Raw genomic sequence first — 19,960 nt, forward strand, 5'->3', positions numbered from 1 at the left:
TCTGTTCATCTGTCTGGGGAATCCGGGGTCAGGAATAATGCATGTAACCAAAATATTTATTGTTTTATGTGTAGCTGTTTTAATACTTGCTTGTGTGATGTTAGTATAACAATATCTGTTGTTGGCATAGTGGTGTGCAAGTCAGGGTCCACAGCTGTGCAGTTTAGGGGGATTGGTGTGAAAGAGATTGTTCAGCACCCTGCCTCCCGCATCGTCTTCATATACCTGTGAGTGACAAGATGAAGGCCTGACATGAACTACAGACAGCTACAGCTAACTTACGGGCAATATTCCCTAAACATACTTGCCCAGCAGAGTCTACTGAATGTTCTTAAAGGCACTGCGATGTTGATGCGCCTCGATGACGGATTATTAAATAATTTGTCATGTCATGGATGCCCAGTCTGAGTAAGTAAATCTGAGATGGACAGAAAGCACAGCCAATCAGAAGAGGAAGGGCAACAACCTTCCCACCCACTTGTTGTCCATCAGAGTGGCCCCTCCCAGAGAGCTACGGTTCATTAGCAAAGACTGCTTAGAAAGTGGCAATTAATGCTGGTGGGCGAAGAAAGCGTCAGTCACCAGTCTGCTTCTGAAGGCCCTTTCTGCTTTCTTTTGCCTGGTGGGGCTCTGTGTCCTGTCTTCAGATAAATAGGCACTAAATGTCACACGGTTGTCTTCTAACCAAATGTATTTACACAGACAAACAGGAATGTAAGTAAAAATGGCGTGAGATCCAGAGATCGGCATCAGTCACCCTGCAGTGAGACACTATGCTGAGAAATTTCAGTCAGACAAAGAAACATGCCACACCTCTCAAGCAAAATGCAACTGCAGTCCAATTATCTATAAGTCTGAAGAGTTGGGTAAACTGACAATTAAAGGATAGTAAATGATGCCAGTTTTGTTTGTTTCACTTCTGGGCAGCACTGTTTGCGTTTTATAGAGAGAGAAGATGGTTGCAGTGGATTAGCGCCATAAAAACAGCGAGCGTGAAATGGGGCGAAACAGATGATTACATAAGGGAATGGCAAGTGGTGCATGTGTCTCAAGGCACTGTGGCAATGTGTGTGGGGCACCTGGGGACCAGGGAGGGGACAGGATCGATTTCCAGTAAGTCAGGATGCGGTACCTGGTCACATGAGCGGACATACTAACTGCTAACTGCTAGAGTGAGGTTAATTCCCAGAAGAGGAGCTTGCACAGCAGGAACAACTGGTCAGGGTTTGAGGTGGGGGGGCTGGGGCTTGTCCTGGCCCGGCTGCACTCTGCATGTATGAACTGCTGAATGCTGGCAGATTATTATGTCAGAAGTACAGCATGAAGTTTGTTTCTTCAGAGACATGAAACACATTTTCTCTTTTGGATGAAATCCACAAAATATACAGTAAAAGATAATTCAGCCCCCATTCCCGGTTGGCCTCTGCTTGTGCTCCCTGAGAGCCTGGTGCCATGGACACCTCTCTGATGTTTAGCGTTACGTTGGGTAGTCTTCAGCCCGGCACTCAGAGCTGCCGTTTACGATGGACTCCTCCAGACCCAGAAGAGACCTCAATACCATTTATTAACCTGAGACCCCTCCCCCCCCACCATCCCTTTATGAAATCTTGGCACATGAAACAACCTTGGTCACTGCTCCAGGTTCCACGCCACAAAGTAAACACACCATGACAGATGGCACAAAACAAATACACCGTAATGGATGATGTAAAGAAAATGCACCATGATGGGCGGAGCAAAATAAACGCACCGCGGCGGGCGATGCAAAGTAAACGTGCCATTATGGGTGACGCAAAGTAAACGCACCGTGATGGGCGACGCAAAGTAAACGCACCACGGCGGGCGACGCAAAGTAAATGCATCGTGGCGGGCGATGCAAAGTAAAGCACTGCGGCGGGCGACACAAAGTAAACGTGCCATGATGGGCGACGCAAAGTAAACGTGCCATGATGGGTGATTCAAAGTAAATGCACTGTGGCGGGCGACGCAAAGTAAACACACCGCGGCGGGTGACGCAAAGTAAATGCATCGTGGCGGGTGATGCAAAGTAAAGCACTGCGGTGGGCGACACAAAGTAAATGCGCCATGATGGGTGACGCAAAGTAAATGCACTGTGGCGGGCAATGCAAAGTAAAGCACTGCGGCGGGCGACACAAAGTAAATGCGCCATGATGGGTGATGCAAAGTAAACGCACCGTGATGGGCGACGCAAAGTAAACTCGCCATGATGGGTGACGCAAAGTAAATGTACCGTGATGGGTGACGCAAAGTAAACACACCGCGGCGGGTGACGCAAAGTAAATGCATCGTGGCGGGCGATGCAAAGTAAACGCACCGCGGCGGGCGATGCAAAGTAAATGCGCCATGATGGGCGACGCAAAGTAAACGCGCCGCGACGGGCGACGCAAAGTAAACGCGCCGTGACGGGTGACGCAAAGTAAACGCGCCGTGATGGGCGACGCAAAGTAAACGCACCGTGATGGGCGACGCAAAGTAAATGTACCGTGGCGGGCGGCGCAAAGTAAACTCGCCGCGATGGGCGACGCAAAGTAAACGCGCCGCGACGGGCGGCGCAAAGTAAACGCGCCGCGACGGGCGGCGCAAAGTAAACGCGCCGCGACGGGCGGCGCAAAGTAAACGCGCCGCGACGGGCGACGCAAAGTAAACGCGCCGCGACGGGCGACGCAAAGTAAACGCGCCGTGACGGGCGACGCAAAGTAAATGTACCGTGGCGGGCGGCGCAAAGTAAACTCGCCGCGATGGGCGACGCAAAGTAAACGCGCCGCGATGGGCGACGCAAAGTAAACGCGCCGTGATGGTCGATGCCAAGTAAACGCGCCGTGATGGGCGACGCAAAGTAAACGCGCCGTGATGGGCGACGCAAAGTAAACGCGCCGTGATGGGCGACGCAAAGTAAACGCGCCGTGATGGGCGACGCAAAGTAAACGCGCCGTGATGGGCGACGCAAAGTAAACGCGCCATGATGGGTGATGCAAAGTAAATGCACTGTGGCGGGTGACGCAAAGTAAATGCATCGTGGCGGGCGATGCAAAGCAAACGCACCGCGGCGGGCGACGCAAAATAAATGCGCCATGATGGGTGACGAAAAGTGAATGCACCGCGGCGGGCAACGCAAAGTAAACGCGCCATGATGGGTGACGCAAAGTAAACGCACCGTGGTGGGCGGCGCAAAGTAAACACGCCATGACGGGCGGCGCAAAGTAAATGCGCCATGATGGGAGACGCAAAATAAACACACCGCGGCGGGCGACACAAAGTAAATGCGCCATGATGGGCGACGCAAAGTAAACATGCCATGATGAGTAACGCAAAATGAACACAAAGTGAACACACCGCAGTAGGTAACACAACGTTAACGCACTGCAATGGATTACACATTTATCGCCCCCCCTCCTCTCCATCCCTTTTTTAAAATAGTAGTAGGTCCGCTGAATGAGGTGTGTGGCAGATGGCCAGACAGGTATGTTCAGGAGTGCCGGAACAGGACCAGAAGTGACCTCAATATGACCGGGCTTACCTTTGGATACTGCTGCACAGGGATTAGCACCCTCTCCGACAGTTTGATGTTTTTGTTGCTGATGACGTCCAGGTATTTCTTCACATCACCATCCTTCCTCAGCTCGTCACCTTCGTACTTCTCGATCTCTGCGGGAGAGCAAGCGAGAGGCAGTCACACGCGGGGTGTCTCAGCCCTAGCGGGATTCACACACAGATCGACATGGAGACGAGTGAACAACACTGAAAACCGTTTATAGGGTTGCCATAATTATTCACGGATCATCTTGGGATTTTTGGATAATTATAAAACAGCATGTGATCAAATGTATTTACAGTTGACATCTTTCTGTCTCTCTGACAACTAGCCCTCAATACTGGTGCTGTATTTACACCATTGAAGTACCACTATGAAATTCAGTGATTAATATTCCAATCATCATTATTATTTATAGCTTACATATGTTCAAATGGCCCCAAGTTACAGTTAGAGTACCAGGCTGGATGTTCAGCAGAAGCACCAGCACAATTTCAAACCGTTGTTCTACAGGGTACTCATTTCCAGCTAGTTGGTGAGTCTACTGACTTTATTTCTCATCAGACTTTTCCTGACTCATGCAATCGAAGCTCAGGATGCAGAGACGGAAACAGCAGCTGCTTGCACCCTCCACCAAGCCCAAGGGTAGTCCATCTTGTGACCCCGAGCCTGAATCAGCACCAGTTTCTGGTTGGTATCTCTGGTTGAGCAGAATCTGCCTGAAATGATCATGCCGTGAACAGACCCTCCTCCATCTCAAGACTGATCCCCTTATTTAAATTCACACGTGCTCTAAAAATATCCTTTTTTCCCCCTAGAGTATTGCTTTCAATGCTTTTCCGTGTTCAACTCCAATTATTAATCATTGTAAAGACAGTGACAAGTGACCTACATTCATCTTTGCATAGGCTGAGAATTGGGATTGAGGTCGTATCCCTTTAAACACCTTAGGCCTCTTTGTATAAATACTGCCTCCCACAGACCAGGACCCTAAGGATTTTCTTTTTATCATGCATTAATTACCTCTGGGATAATTACCCCGGCTTTAAAGTTTCAGAGAACACTGCAAACTGCATCCTTGATTACATCTGCGACATTCTGTCACACTGCATGTCTCTGGTCTTAAGTTTTAAAAAAAATTTTAATAAACGTTTGTTTTTCTGATATTCCCATTATCTGAGCATTACCTCTCAATATTTCTGCAAATAGGTTTGCTGACCAATTAAGGCCCATTTTCTCACTATCCTGCGTAATTGAATTTGTGTTCGTTGCGTCACTGGCAGATGTAGAGAGCCTAATGGAGATACCGCCCAGATATCCCCCCTGCTCATCGCGCTTCGGAGTTATAAATCCATTATGAGAACGAAGTGCTCAAGGACTGAATGTTTTCTGGTCTGTGTTTGCAGTTTGACCTGCTCACAATTTTTTATCTGTAAAAAGCACTGCATGCTTTTTTGGGGGTTTTGAACAGAAAGAGCTCCATTGGGGAGACTGAATAAATACAAGCGCATTCATTTGGGAAGGTCTCCTGGAATGAAATGTAGCTGAGTGCTAACTATTACGGCAGGTGTTTGGGGCCACTTAATGGTGCCTCTCAGACACTGACTTAGAAAATGCACCTCTGCCACACCCACCCGACATGGGACCGAGGTCACATGGCCAGGCAGAGGCCCTCTGGTCCACACTTTTGGTTGATTGTAACAAATCCTGGTTCGGAGGGGTTGGAGTCAGATGGGGCATATCACACCTGAATAAATCACACCTGTCCCCTGTGAGCCCCCCCCCCCCGCACTGTGCTTTCTCGCCTGATGAGTTTTACAGTAGGCATGGGGGACCAGCAGAAACAATGGAGCCACTGGACATTAAGGAACCGAGGAATTAAACTGTCTCGCCGTGTCCCCGGGGACATATCAGCGTGAAATAACATGCACATGAGTGACCCCTTCAGGGCAGCGTGAGGCATGCATCGGGTACTGTAAGTATCACTGCCTGGCTGGGCACGATCAGGCCATTCACCTCCAGCGGAGTGGAACAATCTGCTGGACGTGGCGCGTGGTCCTTTAAGTGTCGGGAAGGAAGCCAAGGGTGATGCCCTGTCGGTGCAGCGGCGACGCTGGAGGCTGGCGCTGAAGCGCGGCGGAGGCTCGGGGAGCCCCCAACTCTGCGGGACTCTGGCACTGCAATCATCTCTGTTTACAAAACACGCCACGCTTTGTTTGCAAAGGTTTTCTGAATGTTGCCCTCCGCAGCAGAGGAATAATTTCCCGAGCCTACCGGGCGTGTCTGAACGGCAAAGAAGGGATGGTCTGCGGTCTAATGCCACCAGCGGCATCGGCTGATTAGGTGAAATGTGGCCGTCCAGATGGCAAGTTTAAGAGGGCAGTAAAACTCAGAAGCAAATCCATTACGCCCCTGACGCGAACTGTCAGGAAGGGTTCGGCCATCCAAAGGCGTCAAGCCGGGAATCAGGGCCCTCTCACGCATGTAGCACTTTTCCCATCACTGTATTTCCCGGCACACAGGAAAGTGAAAAATAAAAGGATCATATGAGTGTCTGTCGTTAAACGCAACATCCAACATCTAACTTATTTAGTATAGGTTCTTATCCAAAGTGGTGTACATTTCTGAGCAATTGGGGTTTAAGGGCCTTGATCAAGAACCCAAGGGTGACATCACTCTGCTGACCATGGGATTTGAACCAGCAACCTACAGATTACAGGCAGTAAACTCTTGATTAGTGGCCATTCGCAGTTGGCAGCCTCCCTTCCTGATCGAGGTGGGATTCAACCACATGCTCACATGGCAAGGAAATAAACCATGCACCCTGACTTCAGCTACACATCCAGAAAGGCAGATTGGTCTGCTTCCTCATCGGGACATTAAGAGCTAGAAAGTGGGGTCATCACTGGAGGCAGACTGGGAAGACGAGTAATTCTGATAATCCATTGAGAAATGCGACCTAAAAGAGGCTATGAAGTGCAATTCTGCTTTGAATACAGAGTGATGTGTGGCACCGTCCATGGTGGCTGCTTGTCGTCTGTCTTAGAAGTGCGGGACAGGGTTTGTTTGGATGTGAGGATCGGCTGCAGGACAACACATGGAGGAATGTAATGCACCGACACACAGCACACTGTGTGTGTGTGTATTAACAGCAGGCATTGCTTGCTACGATACAAACAACCCTGCAGTATTTAGCTGTTAGTTTTAGTATTTTGAGTTTTCCCCGGCAGAGAGCAGAACACACTTTACCTTCATGTCTAACTCCAGTTTTGAAGAGGATGCAGCTAATTTCTGGCACAAAATGCTATTTTGCACTTTCATGGTACTCCTCCTTTAATTAACTCAATTTTAAACAAGACAAGATATAAAACACAGCACTTAACACAGTTGTGAGGTTCCCCTTAAGTTGCTCATGAATATTTGACTTGTTTTATCTGCAGAGATCATTAGAGATCCACTGTAGCACCCAGTCAGCCTCATCTGCTCCACTGCATGTTAATATCCCACGCATACGTACAATTCTCGTTAAACATTTTATTGCCCCAAAACATAATGCACATAATGCACAAATACGCATGCAAATCCATGACGCCATTCCCTTAATTTTACCTGAACATGAAAGCACATTTTACAGTGTTAATTATCCCAGTGTCTATCACTGCATTTATTTGACAGCAGTTTGCCTCCAGGAGCCCTTCTGATATTTCTGGGGGGGACCTCAGACCTGTTTCAGCCCCCCGGGGACACTGGGGCACACATCTCACTGAGGGCACTGACGCCTGGCCAGACCCTTCACGAAGCACTCAAAGGGGGGACACACTGGGAGTCTGATCCACCCAATCCAGCGGCAGGTTTCCGCAGTTTTCTCTGCGAGTGTATGAACATTCTGGCATGTTACATAATATTAATATGGGAAAATTGGTCTTATGGAGGAAGATGAACATTATAAGAACATATGGTACAATGATTAAGAATTTTCTATATTAAAGGAGGTGCATATACCCCGACTTTCTTTTCCCAAGCTGATATTTTTGTGACAAAAAACTTGAATTCTAAAAACAGCACTGAGTGCTGTTGCATGGTAATGGACTTACAGCCCTTCAAAGGAGCTGAGCTTCACTGATGAAAAAAAGCTAACTTTGAGCGTTTAGCAGAGTTGGGCTTTGCTGCTAACTCCTGGATTTGTGTGGCTTTCGCTCTCAGGGGCAGACACTGGCTAACCTGAGGTGATCTACACGCCACCTGAGTCTGGGATCAAAACCCTCAATGATGGCTGTTCATGAGCGTTCTCACGAATCAAGGTAAAATAAAGCCCCTGGAAGCAGATCTGTCATGAGGGGCCAAGTCTGGGAGACGTCCAGGCAGTGATGACATCTTAGGCTCAGCCGGGAGACATCCAGGCAGTGATGACATCTTAGGCTCAGCCGGGAGACGTACAGGCAGTGATGACATCTTAGGCTCAGCCGGGAGACGTCCAGGCAGTGATGACATCTTAGGCTCAGCCGGGAGACGTACAGGCAGTGATGACATCTTAGGCTCAGCCGGGAGACGTCCAGGCAGTGATGACATCTTAGGCTCAGCCGGGAGACGTACAGGCAGTGATGACATCTTAGGCTCAGCCGGGAGACGTACAGGCAGTGATGACATCTTAGGCTCAGCCGGGAGACGTACAGGCAGTGATGACATCTTAGGCTCAGCCGGGAGACGTCCAGGCAGTGATGACATCTTAGGCTCAGCCGGGAGACGTCCAGGCAGTGATGACATCTTAGGCTCAGCCGGGAGACGTCCAGGCAGTGATGACATCTTAGGCTCAGCCGGGAGACGTCCAGGCAGTGATGACATCTTAGGCTCAGCCGGGAGACGTACAGGCAGTAATGACAAAGCTCAGACGACGTTTCCTTCCTCTGCTGTGACATCCGGTGGCCGCAGACGGGCGGGGAAACTGATCCCCTCCCGCAAGGAGAAGCAGGCTGCAGGTGTGAGGTCTGCGGCCGACAAGCTCCACACGTGCCAAGTCACACTCTACCGCGTTGCTGTGGAGCCCCAGGCCCAGCAGCTGGGGCTCAATCTAAATGAAATGATGACAAGAGCCCCTATCCATCTCTAGCTGGCTGCCCCACCTCCCATGTCTGCCCAACGCCCCTGTGATGCGCCGACCCCATGATCCACGGCGGAGAAGTAAATCCTCTAAAGAGTGTTTCATGTCAGGTCTCTCCAAAAGCCTGAAATTGTAGTCACCATGTAACGGCGTGTTAGAAAGGGTGTAAGCTGTCCTGGGCGGAGGGGGGGGGACAGCTGTGGAAAGGCTGTACTCCGGGAATAAGGTCGCCTTCATGGCTCCTGCATCACATGTGGGTGGGAGTGGGGGCCACATGTGGGTGGGAGTGGGGGCCACGCTGTCAGCTGATTCATGTGGCAGGGATTCCTGGCTGTCTCCCCACGGTCATGCTGACCCTGTGTTCTGTGATGGTTCTGTGACTTGGGGCTCCGGACCCCAGGACCTTGTGATGTAGGTCCCTGCAATGGGGGGGGGGGGACTTCATGCAGTCAGCGGTGATGTGTACCACTCAAACCGGACACCTGACTCCTGAAAAAATGAAATTACCTCCAATTTCTCTTTGGGCCCTGAAAATAGCTAAAGTGCGTCTTAGCCACAGACAGTCCCTACACTGGGAGGCGGGGGGGGGGGGTCTCAATACCAGCAAATTCTGCCCTATTGACAGTAAATGTTGGTGGGCACAGAACCGAATCAGTGTCACTGACCCCCCAGTAAAGCATCAGCTGCGATAAGAAGCTGCGGATAGGGGCTGGTGGGACCCTACCCCACCCCCTTGGTCTCAGGTTGGAGGGGGAAACAGAGAGATTTGCTTAAGTGTGAGTCCGGGAAAAAGGCCCTTCATACATTATTTAACGCAGGAATAAACAGCGCCGAGTCAGCAGGAACAGCAGAGCGGCATTTACGGTCGTCGAGGCCGCAGTGCTTCTGCAGGGGATAAACAGGCAGTGGTGCTGCCTACTCCCCATCGCCCGGATAATGCGTGCGGAGCGAGGCAGCTTCACGGCAACGTCTGTCCGAGGGCCTGCCTACTCCCCATCGCCCGGATAATGCGTGCAGAGCGAGGCAGCTTCACGGCAACGTCTGTCCGAGGGCCTGCCTACTCCCCATCGCCCGGATAATGCGTGCAGAGCGAGGCAGCTTCACGGCAACATCTGTCCGTGGGCCTGCCTACTCCCCATCGCCCGGATACTGCGTGCGGAGCGAGGCAGCTTCACGGCAACGTCTGTCCGAGGGCCTGCCTACTCCCCATCGCCCGGATAATGCGTGCAGAGCGAGGCAGCTTCACGGCAACGTCTGTCCGAGGGCCTGCCTACTCCCCATCGCCCGGATAATGCGTGCAGAGCGAGGCAGCTTCACGGCAACATCTGTCCGTGGGCCTGCCTACTCCCCATCGCCCGGATACTGCGTGCGGAGCGAGGCAGCTTCACGGCAACATCTGTCCGTGGGCCTGCCTACTCCCCATCGCCCGGATACTGCGTGCGGAGCGAGGCAGCTTCACGGCAACGTCTGTCCGAGGGCCTGCCTATTCCCCATCGCCCGGATACTGCGTGCGGAGCGAGGCAGCTTCACGGCAACGTCTGTCCGAGGGCCTGCCTATTCCCCATCGCCCGGATACTGCGTGCGGAGCGAGGCAGCTTCACGGCAACGTCTGTCCGTGGGCCTGCCTACTCCCCATCGCCCGGATACTGCGTGCGGAGCGAGGCAGCTTCACGGCAACGTCTGTCCGAGGGCCTGCCTACTCCCCATCGCCCGGATACTGCGTGCGGAGCGAGGCAGCTTCACGACAACGTCTGTCCGAGGGCCTGCCTACTCCCCAATGCCCAGATAATGTGTGCGGAGCGAGGCAGCTTCACGGCAACGTCTGTCCGAGGGCCTGCCTACTCCCCATCGCCCGGATACTGCGTGCGGAGCGAGGCAGCTTCACGGCAACGTCTGTCCGAGGGCCTGCCTACTCCCCAATGCCCAGATAATGCGTGCGGAGCGAGGCAGCTTCACGGCAACGTCTGTCCGAGGGCCTGCCTACTCCCCATCGCCCAGATAATGCGTGCGGAGCGAGGCAGCTTCACGGCAACGTCTGTCCGAGGGCCTGCCTACTCCCCAATGCCCAGATAATGCGTGCGGAGCGAGGCAGCTTCACGGCAACGTCTGTCCGAGGGCCTGCCTACTCCCCATCGCCCGGATACTGCGTGCGGAGCGAGGCAGCTTCACGGCAACGTCTGTCCGAGGGCCTGCCTACTCCCCATCGCCCGGATACTGCGTGCGGAGCGAGGCAGCTTCACGGCAACGTCTGTCCGAGGGCCTGCCTACTCCCCATCGCCCGGATACTGCGTGCGGAGCGAGGCAGCTTCACGGCAACGTCTGTCCGAGGGCCTGCCTACTCCCCATCGCCCGGATACTGCGTGCGGAGCGAGGCAGCTTCACGGCAACGTCTGTCCGAGGGCCTGCCTACTCCCCATCGCCCGGATACTGCGTGCGGAGCGAGGCAGCTTCACGGCAACGTCTGTCCGAGGGCCTGCCTACTCCCCATCGCCCGGATACTGCGTGCGGGGCGAGGCAGCTTCACGGCAACGTCTGTCCGAGGGCCTGCCTACTCCCCATCGCCCGGATACTGCGTGCGGAGTGAGGCAGCTTCACAGCAACGTCTGTCCGAGGGCCTGCCTACTCCCCATCGCCCGGATACTGCGTGCGGAGTGAGGCAGCTTCACGGCAACATCTGTCCGAGGGCCTGCCTACACCCCATCGCCCAGATACTGCGTGCGGAGCGAGGCAGCTTCACGGCAACGTCTGTCCGAGGGCCTGCCTACTCCCCAAAGCCTGGACTATGCGTGCGGAGCGAGGCAGCTTCATGGCAACGTCTGTCCGAGGGCCTGCCTACTCCCCAATGCCCGGATAATGTGTGCGGAGCGAGGCAGCTTCACGGCAACGTCTGTCCGAGGGCCTGCCTACTCCCCATCGCCCGGATACTGCGTGCGGAGCGAGGCAGCTTCACGGCAACGTCTGTACGAGGGCCTGCCTACTCCCCAAAGCCTGGACTATGCGTGCGGAGCGAGGCAGCTTCATGGCAACGTCTGTCCGAGGGCCTGCCTACTCCCCAACGCCCGGATACTGCGTGCGGAGCGAGGCAGCTTCACGGCAACGTCTGTACGAGGGCCTGCCTACTCCCCAACGCCCGGATAATGCGTGAAGCCTCAGTAGGAGCCATTAGCTCATGTGTCACGTTTTCAAGTATAAGTTTTATTTGGCACAAGCACAAACATGCACTGCAGTGAAATTCTTGCTTCCTGAATCGTGCTGAAAGGAGAGACGCAGTACAGAATACGGGAAAACTGAATAAAAGGACGAGAATAATAATACAAATTCTAATAAAAAATAAAATAAGCCTGCAAAACAAGACAACGAAAAATAAAATGGAGAAGCACAGTGAGAATTTGGGGTGCGGTAACCTGCACAGTCATGTGACTCTTTCTCACATTCAAAACTGATCAGTTCCCAAACTGATAACGGGCGGCCGCCTCCCAGGCTCTCCAGCTATATTCCCAGTCTGCCCCAGGGAAGTAAATCAGGAAACTGACTGGGACCCAGCCAGCGAGTGCCTGTAAAGGCCGTTCGCAAGGTGTAGCCTCGACGCCTCACTTATCCTCTAACCCAGCAGAACCCAGTCCATGTGAAAGGAAACATATTTCATTAAAGCTCCATTCAGCACCGGACTGAAGGGGCCGTCAGCTTGTTAAATGTTATTTAAACGGACCATCTATTTCTAACTATATCACCGGGTACGTGTAGATAAGACCGGCACACTAGCCGACTCTTTCTAGAATATCACTGAAGAAATATGCTTGCTACACACCCGACCCTTGGAGCTGTCTGTCAGAGTCACTGGGAAGTGAATAAAGGTTTTAAATATCCCGATATTCCTTGTTTTAACATTTACTTTTTTTCCCCTCCTGTACTCTGGGCTCCTGGCGATTTTACTGTCACAGAAACACTCATTTATCACAGAGTGTGTCACACCTGTGTGATGTTGGCAAGCGATCGTAAAATGAAATTTCAGTGTATTAATGGAGATCATTCTGGTTACATTTAATACTGTGGAAGACTAGCAGAGATTGATATGGCAATTATAAATTAAATTTGAGAAACTAACATACTGTTTATGTTTCTGGGGGCCCAGAATCACTCCCAGAGGAGAGAAATGTCTGCTGCATCTTCACAATTTCATCTTTATTGCAGAACGCAGTGAATGACGCTGTGCTCAATAACCGGGCACAGCCATTGCTGAAAGTGTCAATACTGCTTTTCCTTACGCTCTCCTGAATGTACCAAATGTGAAAAAAAAAGTTATTTCTCAGCTACAAACTGCTGTGGCTATTTAATAAGACAAGTGGAGGCAGTGCATTGTTTGAAATGGAGCTGGCAGTGAGATTTCAATCATGGAGGGGGAAACATATATTTTGTTGGACTTGTTCCTCTACTCTATGCTGACGCTCTGTCCCCCTTTTGTGGGTGAACGTTCACTGTGTCCAGATGAACTGATAGCCGAAGACTGAGGTCAAACCCTCCTCACCTTGGATTCTAATTAAACTTCCCCCAAATCCAGAGAGAAATCCAGAGATCAACAGCTTTGCTTCCAAAAATCACAACGAATAAAGCAAAACAACGAGAAAGCGAGCATTTCCCAATATGCTCGGAATGGATTTATCAAAAATTCTGGTGGGCTGCAGATCCCAGGTGCTCGGCTGTGGGTTGGCGCACGTTTAATTTCTGTGTGTGGCGATATGCAGAGAGCGCTATCTTTCATCACAGATGAGAGCACCATTCTTATCCCCGCTGTGATTCCAGTTTGCCTCCTCTAACCTTGCAACGACATTATTTATTTAGCAGCAATAAAAACGTGGAACATGTCGCTGTCCTGATTCTTATCTGATACAGCCTCCCTGCATAATACATCACTCCTCGGCTGGGAAAACAAACACCCCCCTGCCCACCCCCACCCCGAAGCGCTTTATCAAGCTCCCATTCCTGGCCGGCCTAACGAGGCGGGTTCTGGATCGGCAAAGACACCCGGGAACGTTCCGATCCTGCCGACTTTCAGACGCGAGAGCGTAACATTTGACAAAATCAGGTCGGGCCAAACATATACATCATTCCGTTCAATAAGGACAGCATGCTGGTCGATAGGGAGTGACAGATATCTCTCCCACAAGCGGTGCTGAGATCTTATTTCCTGACACGTACATCTTTAACAATAAGAAGGTGTTACTGTACAGCCGGGGCCTGGCGTTCCTGCTTCAACCAGATTTAGGGTAGCTCTCCAGGTGAAGAGGCATCTCTCTGATATAGTGATGTGCCAGGGATTGTGGGAAAATCTCATCCAGCTCAGCAAGAGGCTGCGGAATATGACCTGAACCACATCTGGAGCCATTTCCTTGTTTCAGGGGCCCTGTCCAGAATGTCACTTTGGGGCCCCTGCCCACTCAGATGCATAAAAAACAAAATAAATGGATAATGAGCAGAGTCAGAAGATCACAGCTAGCTTGCTGGTTAGCAGAACATTATTATTAATTATATAATAATATTAATATATAAATTAATATTATTATTTAATATTTATTGTAGTAACTGTCTGTGGCCAACAGAGGGCCCTCAAACCCCTGTCACGAGATAGGCGGTTCTCGGGGGGGTGCTTGTACCCCCCCCCCCCCCCCACTGGTACTGCAGATGTCAGGTGGGCTGAACATGAATGATGGATGGAGGTAGGTGGTGGAGGGCAGCAGAGTGAGGGGGAGCTGAGCATGGGAGCCACCATGCGGGGTCCCGACCCTGAGCTATGCGACGCGAAATGACGCTGCCTTTTAACCAAGAGCCGACTGGCAGTCTGGAGTGTTAGCAGGCAGTGGTGGAGGGCATAAGTGAAGACCCTGGGGAAAAGACCCCCCCCCAAGAAAATGGGCACTCAAATGGGTTTTGTATTTCAACCACAGAACACCTCTGTTTGCTCTGCTATCGCCAGCAGCACGGGGGTGGGGGAGTGGATAAGGGCATTTTTTTTGAGGTGTTGGGTGTATAAGACGTGTCATCTTTCAGTGACCACAAAGAAACTCTCCACAGCCTCCAAGAGCCAGCAAAACGGCGATGTGGCCAGTACCCGCGTCCGGCAAAAAGGCGATGTGGCCAGAACCCGCGTCCGGCAAAAAGGCGATGTGGCCAGTACCCGCGTCCGGCAAAACGGCGATGTGGCCAGTACCCGCGTCCGGCAAAATGGCGATGTGGCCAGTACTCGCGTCCGGCAAAACGGCGATGTGGCCAGAACCCGCGTCCGGCAAAACGGCGATGTGGCCAGTACCCGCGTCCGGCAAAATGGCGATGTGGCCAGTACCCACGTCCGACAAAAAGGCGATGTGGCCAGAACCCGCGTCCGGCAAAATGGCGATGTGGCCAGTACCTGCGTCCGGCAAAATGGCGATGTGGCCAGTACCCGCGTCCGACAAAAAGGCGATGTGGCCAGAACCCGCGTCCGACAAAAAGGCGATGTGGCCAGAACCCGCGTCCGGCAAAAAAGTGATGTGGCCAGAACCCGCGTCCGACAAAAAGGCGATGTGGCCAGAACCCGCGTCCGGCAAAAAGGTGATGTGGCCAGAACCCGCGTCCGACAAAAAGGCGATGTGGCCAGAACCCGCGTCCGGCAAAAAGGCGATGTGGCCAGAACCCGCGTCCGGCAAAAAGGTGATGTGGCCAGAACCCGCGTCCTATTTCTGTTGGTTAAGAGCTTAGTGGCTCGGTCTGCATTCTGCCCCCTCCGGAATGATTATGGAACACCAAATGGGAAAACCGAGGGAGAGCGGAAAAGTGGAAGGCCTTTCTGGGAGGCCCTTGGAATTCACCACTGCCAATGTTCTCTTTTCTCACATTTATGCTTTCTAGTTCATTTTTTCCATTATATCCATTTTACAGTTTTATTTTAGTACACTAGCAATCTTGTAAAGTATATTTTAACATCTCTCTTTCAGCTTAGGACATTCCTCATTTCTGTGATAGATTTTGGCACCTGTGTACACGAGTGTATTTTGCTCTTAAGTAGAGGGTCATGTTCATGTCACATGATCAGGGGTGACCCCCCCCACCCCCCCGTCGGGGTTCACTGCAGGATGCCAATCCCACGTGCTGGCAGAGGCCTCTGCTAGAAAGTTCCCCTGTTTATGAGGGACACCATGCGCATACATTTGGGCAAATGACTCACGGTTCAGGGTCTCTCTGCGTGCCCCCCTCCCTGCCCAACACGTCTGGCTCCCACCCTCAATTCCCCTACCATGCTGAAATAGCAACTTTCATGTCTGTCATGATTTTAATTAATTTTGACTTGAATCAGGCAAATTACTAACCAGGCCCTTTATGGCATTTCTTCTATTACCCGGAAAGTGAGATATAATCTCTTTCAGGGCATAAGACTGCAGCTTGCTAATTATTCCTAAATCATTTCTAAAAGCTAATAGTGATTTGTCGGTGGCAAAACATGCTCCCTGGAGGCAAACGAAGCGTGATGTGTGCAAAATTCACAAACGTGTTCTTACACGTGCACCATTTCATGATCCTTCATCGCAAAACGGACCCTGGATGTTTTTCGTCATCTGTTTTCTTTTTTTATGACCTCGTCACTTGACAGGTTTGAAGGATCGCAGTCAAGTGGCAGGTGTGACCGGGACTAAGCAGCCAGTGGAGTGCAGGCAGCATGATGTCTTTGGAACCCGTCTAAAACAAACTCGGAGATAAAGAAGGATGAAAGAAGGCTATCAGCTGCGCCCCCACGCAGTTTAAACGTGTGAAGGAGAGCTCAGTAGTGCAGAAACTGTCTGAAACACAAATTCAGTTTTAATAAAATACTAGAAGTTTACCTCGGGCAGATACTGAACAGCTGCAAATGATTTATCACACAGCTAATTAAATTCCTGCAAGTTGCTTACATTCTCACCATATTAAAAGCCTCATGTGTTTGTGGTGCTGCTGCAGTGCGTGGGAGTGTCTTGCATGTGGCCAGGTACATTCCGCATCATACAGTACATGCAACATGCAACATGCATGGAGCTGAAACTCAGGGCTGATTGTCCTTCCAGCCATATGGTCCTGACACATGGTGTTTAAAAGCCCAGTTCATTTCCAAGTTCATTCTAAGCTACGTCTAAATGTTTGTGTAAAAATCTTAAACATATATAAGCTAAGATCATTTTATTTGCCAGCTCTGACTAAAAAAAGCCTGAACACTTTTGCTCACAACAGCTGAAGTGAAAACTTAGAAACACAGAAACGCACGTCCCTGTCAAAGTCAAGGGCATGGATTTTAACAACTTCCTGCTAATAAGTGACAGTAATTATCTTCAGCAAATTTATTTTGTACCAGTAAATAAACAGAAAGCGGATCTGCGGTGATGAATGAATGATCCATTCAAAGAATTAAAGCAAAAAGTTTTCAAAAGAGAATTACTGACAATGGCAGAGCATTGAGTTTGATACAGTAGGGAGCTCAACCTTATAATTTAAATATAAAGGTATATTTTTGGGGGTGGGGAGAATCCATGAAGCCAAATTAAATATTGGAGGGGGGTACATGCCCCCCTGCCAGCCTGGTTGCCCCTGGCTACTGATAAATATTATATTTGTACTTTTTCTGTGTTGTGTGTTATTCACATGCAAACATGCATCAGACTGTAGCACAGTTCACCATGACTGGTTTCCGGATAATTCTCCAATCACTGTGTTTCCCCCTGGCAGACAGCAGTAATTAATGCTGCAGAATCACAGCGCCCAGCAGCACTGGGTTTATTTGAGGAAGTTCTCATCTGAGAGCTGGATGGAGTATCGTACCTGTGCGCCCTGCTGGGATGGTGCATCGTACCTGTACGCCCTGCCCAGATGGAGCTCTGTGCCTGTACGCACTGCCCAGATGGAGCTCTGTGCCTGTACGCACTGCCCGCATGGAGCTCTGTGCCTGTACGCCCTGCCCGCATGGAGCTCTGTGCCTGTACGCACTGCCCGCATGGAGCTCTGTGCCTGTACGCCCTGCCCGCATGGAGCTCTGTGCCTGTACGCCCTGCCCGCATGGAGCTCTGTGCCTGTACGCCCTGCCCGCATGGAGCTCTGTGCCTGTACGCCCTGCCCAGATGGAGCTCTGTGCCTGTGCATTCTGTCTGGATGGAACACCGTCTCTGTGCGCCCTGCCCGCATGGAGCTCTGTGCCTGTATGCCCTGCCCAGACGGAGCTCTGTACCTGTGCACCCTGCCCGGATGGAGCATTGTGCCTGTGCATTCTGTCTGGATGGAGTACTCTGCCTGTGCGCCCTGTCTGAATGGAACACCGTCTCTGTGCGCCCTGCCTGGATGGAGCTCTGTGCCTGTGTGCCCTGCCTTGGATGGAGAACTCTGCCTGTGCGCTCTGTCTGGATGGAGCACCATGTCTGTGTGCCCTGCCTGGATGGAGCTCTGTGCCTGTGCGCCCTGCCTTGGATGGAGCTCTGTGCCTGTGCGCCCTGCCTGGATGGAGCTCTGTGCCTGTGCGCCCTGCCTTGGATGGAGCTCTGTGCCTGTGGGCTCTGTCTGGATGGAGCTCTGTGCCTGTGCGCCCTGCCTGGATGGAGCTGCGTGCAGTGAAGTCTCACTGATCTGAACAACTTCATCTCTGGCTGCTTAAGATGGTGCTTAATGTTCGGTGACCACAGTGTCCTGATTATGCCTGGAAACTCAGGTGGGGGGGGGGGGGGGGGGGTCAGCGTTCCATTCCAGCATGCCAGTGCAACACCCTTTCTGCATTTATTTTAGTCACTTTGAATGTTCATTGTCTTACTTGGCCTGGGATGTGCTACCTCAGATAAAGTCTACATTAAATTAAATGCAGGACTCTATTACATGGCAAACCTCTTTTAAGTTTTCTGTTGATTGATGCTCCCCCAGGTGTACTGATCTTAGGGAGACCCAGTGCCAGTAGCTGTGTAGAAATGACAAGGATTTCTCCTCTGCCAATCCAAACATCTGCTCTCCTGTGTAGTACACAGTCAGCTCCTCTTCATCTCGCGCTTGGTGACAAGTCCTTCATTAACAAGGTCTGAGGGAACTTCATGCCATTTTAACTGAGCTCTTCCACTGTTCACTTAAATTCTCCAGCCATTCGATCAAATTAATCAACCAATGGTCTGATAGTCTAGTTAATGCTCAATTTTTGGGGGATTATTGTCAGTCAAATAAAAGATCGCAGCCATTTAGAGCGACATCAGTCTCGTTCGCTGTATTTTTTAGCTGTCACTCCCTTTAAAGACTGCCAGACCACTTCACAGGCTTATCTGCTTCCTGAAATCAGTTAATCCCCGCGCTGGGTATTAGATCTGCGCTGGTGATTTTACGTATGCTGCCTATTTAATATGCATAGACTGAAAAGTGCGGCGAAAATATGGATCCAGCCAAGTTTCTCTGAGAAATCAACACATACGGTATAAACAGAGAAGTAGCGAAGATGATTGTGTTAGAGAAACGATGTCCCTAGAAATAAAATTCGTCCCTAGAAATAAAATGCGTCCCTAGAAATACCAGCGGAGCTTCTCGTTATCTCACCTTTGATATGATAAGCAGCAGTGGTGCAAAATAGCGACTGTGCTATAAAGCACAAAACCCCAAGATAAGTGCAGGAAATGCGCATGCAAAACCCCCAGTTCGGTTTGAAATGGACCTAAAGCGATGACACGGATTATATGATCCAGCCTATTTCAGCCAGACATCTGAGAGCAAACATCGCAGGAGCTCACCTTCTGCCAAAAGGCGCATCGCGTGCACGAAGGATGGATCCAGACTGTCTTTCTCGGCCATCAGCTCTGGCAAGTATTTGTCTTGATCCATTATAGGACGTAATAAGTATATTTATTCTTTTTCCAGCGCTCCTGCAGGTGAGACGGATTTTTAAAAAAGCGCCGAGCCTGTAAAAATGAAGCACCGTCCCCGCTTCGAGACTGTCTGCTCAAGGCTTATGGGTGCCGGATGCTGCTGGATAGAGGTGTAAGCACTCAGAGCTAGAAACCCGTCTCCTCGCTGGAAGGCGACCCTCTTCTGTAGGAGCGCCCACCTTACCTACCGAAGCGTCTGGTGACCCCGCCCCTCCAATGTCATTGGTCCGCCAGATCCGCGGACTCCGATGATAATGAGATGTTAATGAGGTGTCGGTCGTTGGTCATGGTGCTGAACGTCGCTCACACGTGGGGACCGTGTTAGTGAAGCAGAATCGGTTACATGATTCATGTTTGTGCGCCAAGCCTTCCCTTATAATATGCTGTATGCTTAAAATAAAATGAATGAAACCTTGTTATCAGGATGAA

General features: G+C 51.1%; 1 protein-coding gene across 4 annotated transcripts in view; it reads right to left on the reverse strand.

The window, feature by feature from the left end:
• The window catches only part of khdrbs2 (KH domain containing, RNA binding, signal transduction associated 2), an 88,620-nt gene extending 68,943 nt beyond the window's left edge, over nt 1-19,677 (reverse strand). For all 4 annotated transcript variants that reach the window (XR_007397140.1, XR_007397141.1, XM_049009529.1 and 1 more), the window contains exons 1-2: nt 19,397-19,677; nt 3,539-3,666 (exon numbers count right to left, since the gene is read on the reverse strand). Coding sequence is in view for 2 of the 4 variants with exons in the window: in XM_049009529.1 (XP_048865486.1) it covers nt 3,539-3,666; nt 19,397-19,487 (219 nt within the window). In the remaining 2 variants the exon portion in view is untranslated. The remainder of the gene's footprint in view (nt 1-3,538; nt 3,667-19,396) is intronic.
• Nucleotides 19,678-19,960: the final 283 nt, after the last annotated feature.

This window comes from Brienomyrus brachyistius, chromosome 3 (genome assembly GCF_023856365.1).
Source record: "Brienomyrus brachyistius isolate T26 chromosome 3, BBRACH_0.4, whole genome shotgun sequence".
NCBI classification, from domain to species: Eukaryota; Metazoa; Chordata; class Actinopteri; order Osteoglossiformes; family Mormyridae; genus Brienomyrus; species Brienomyrus brachyistius.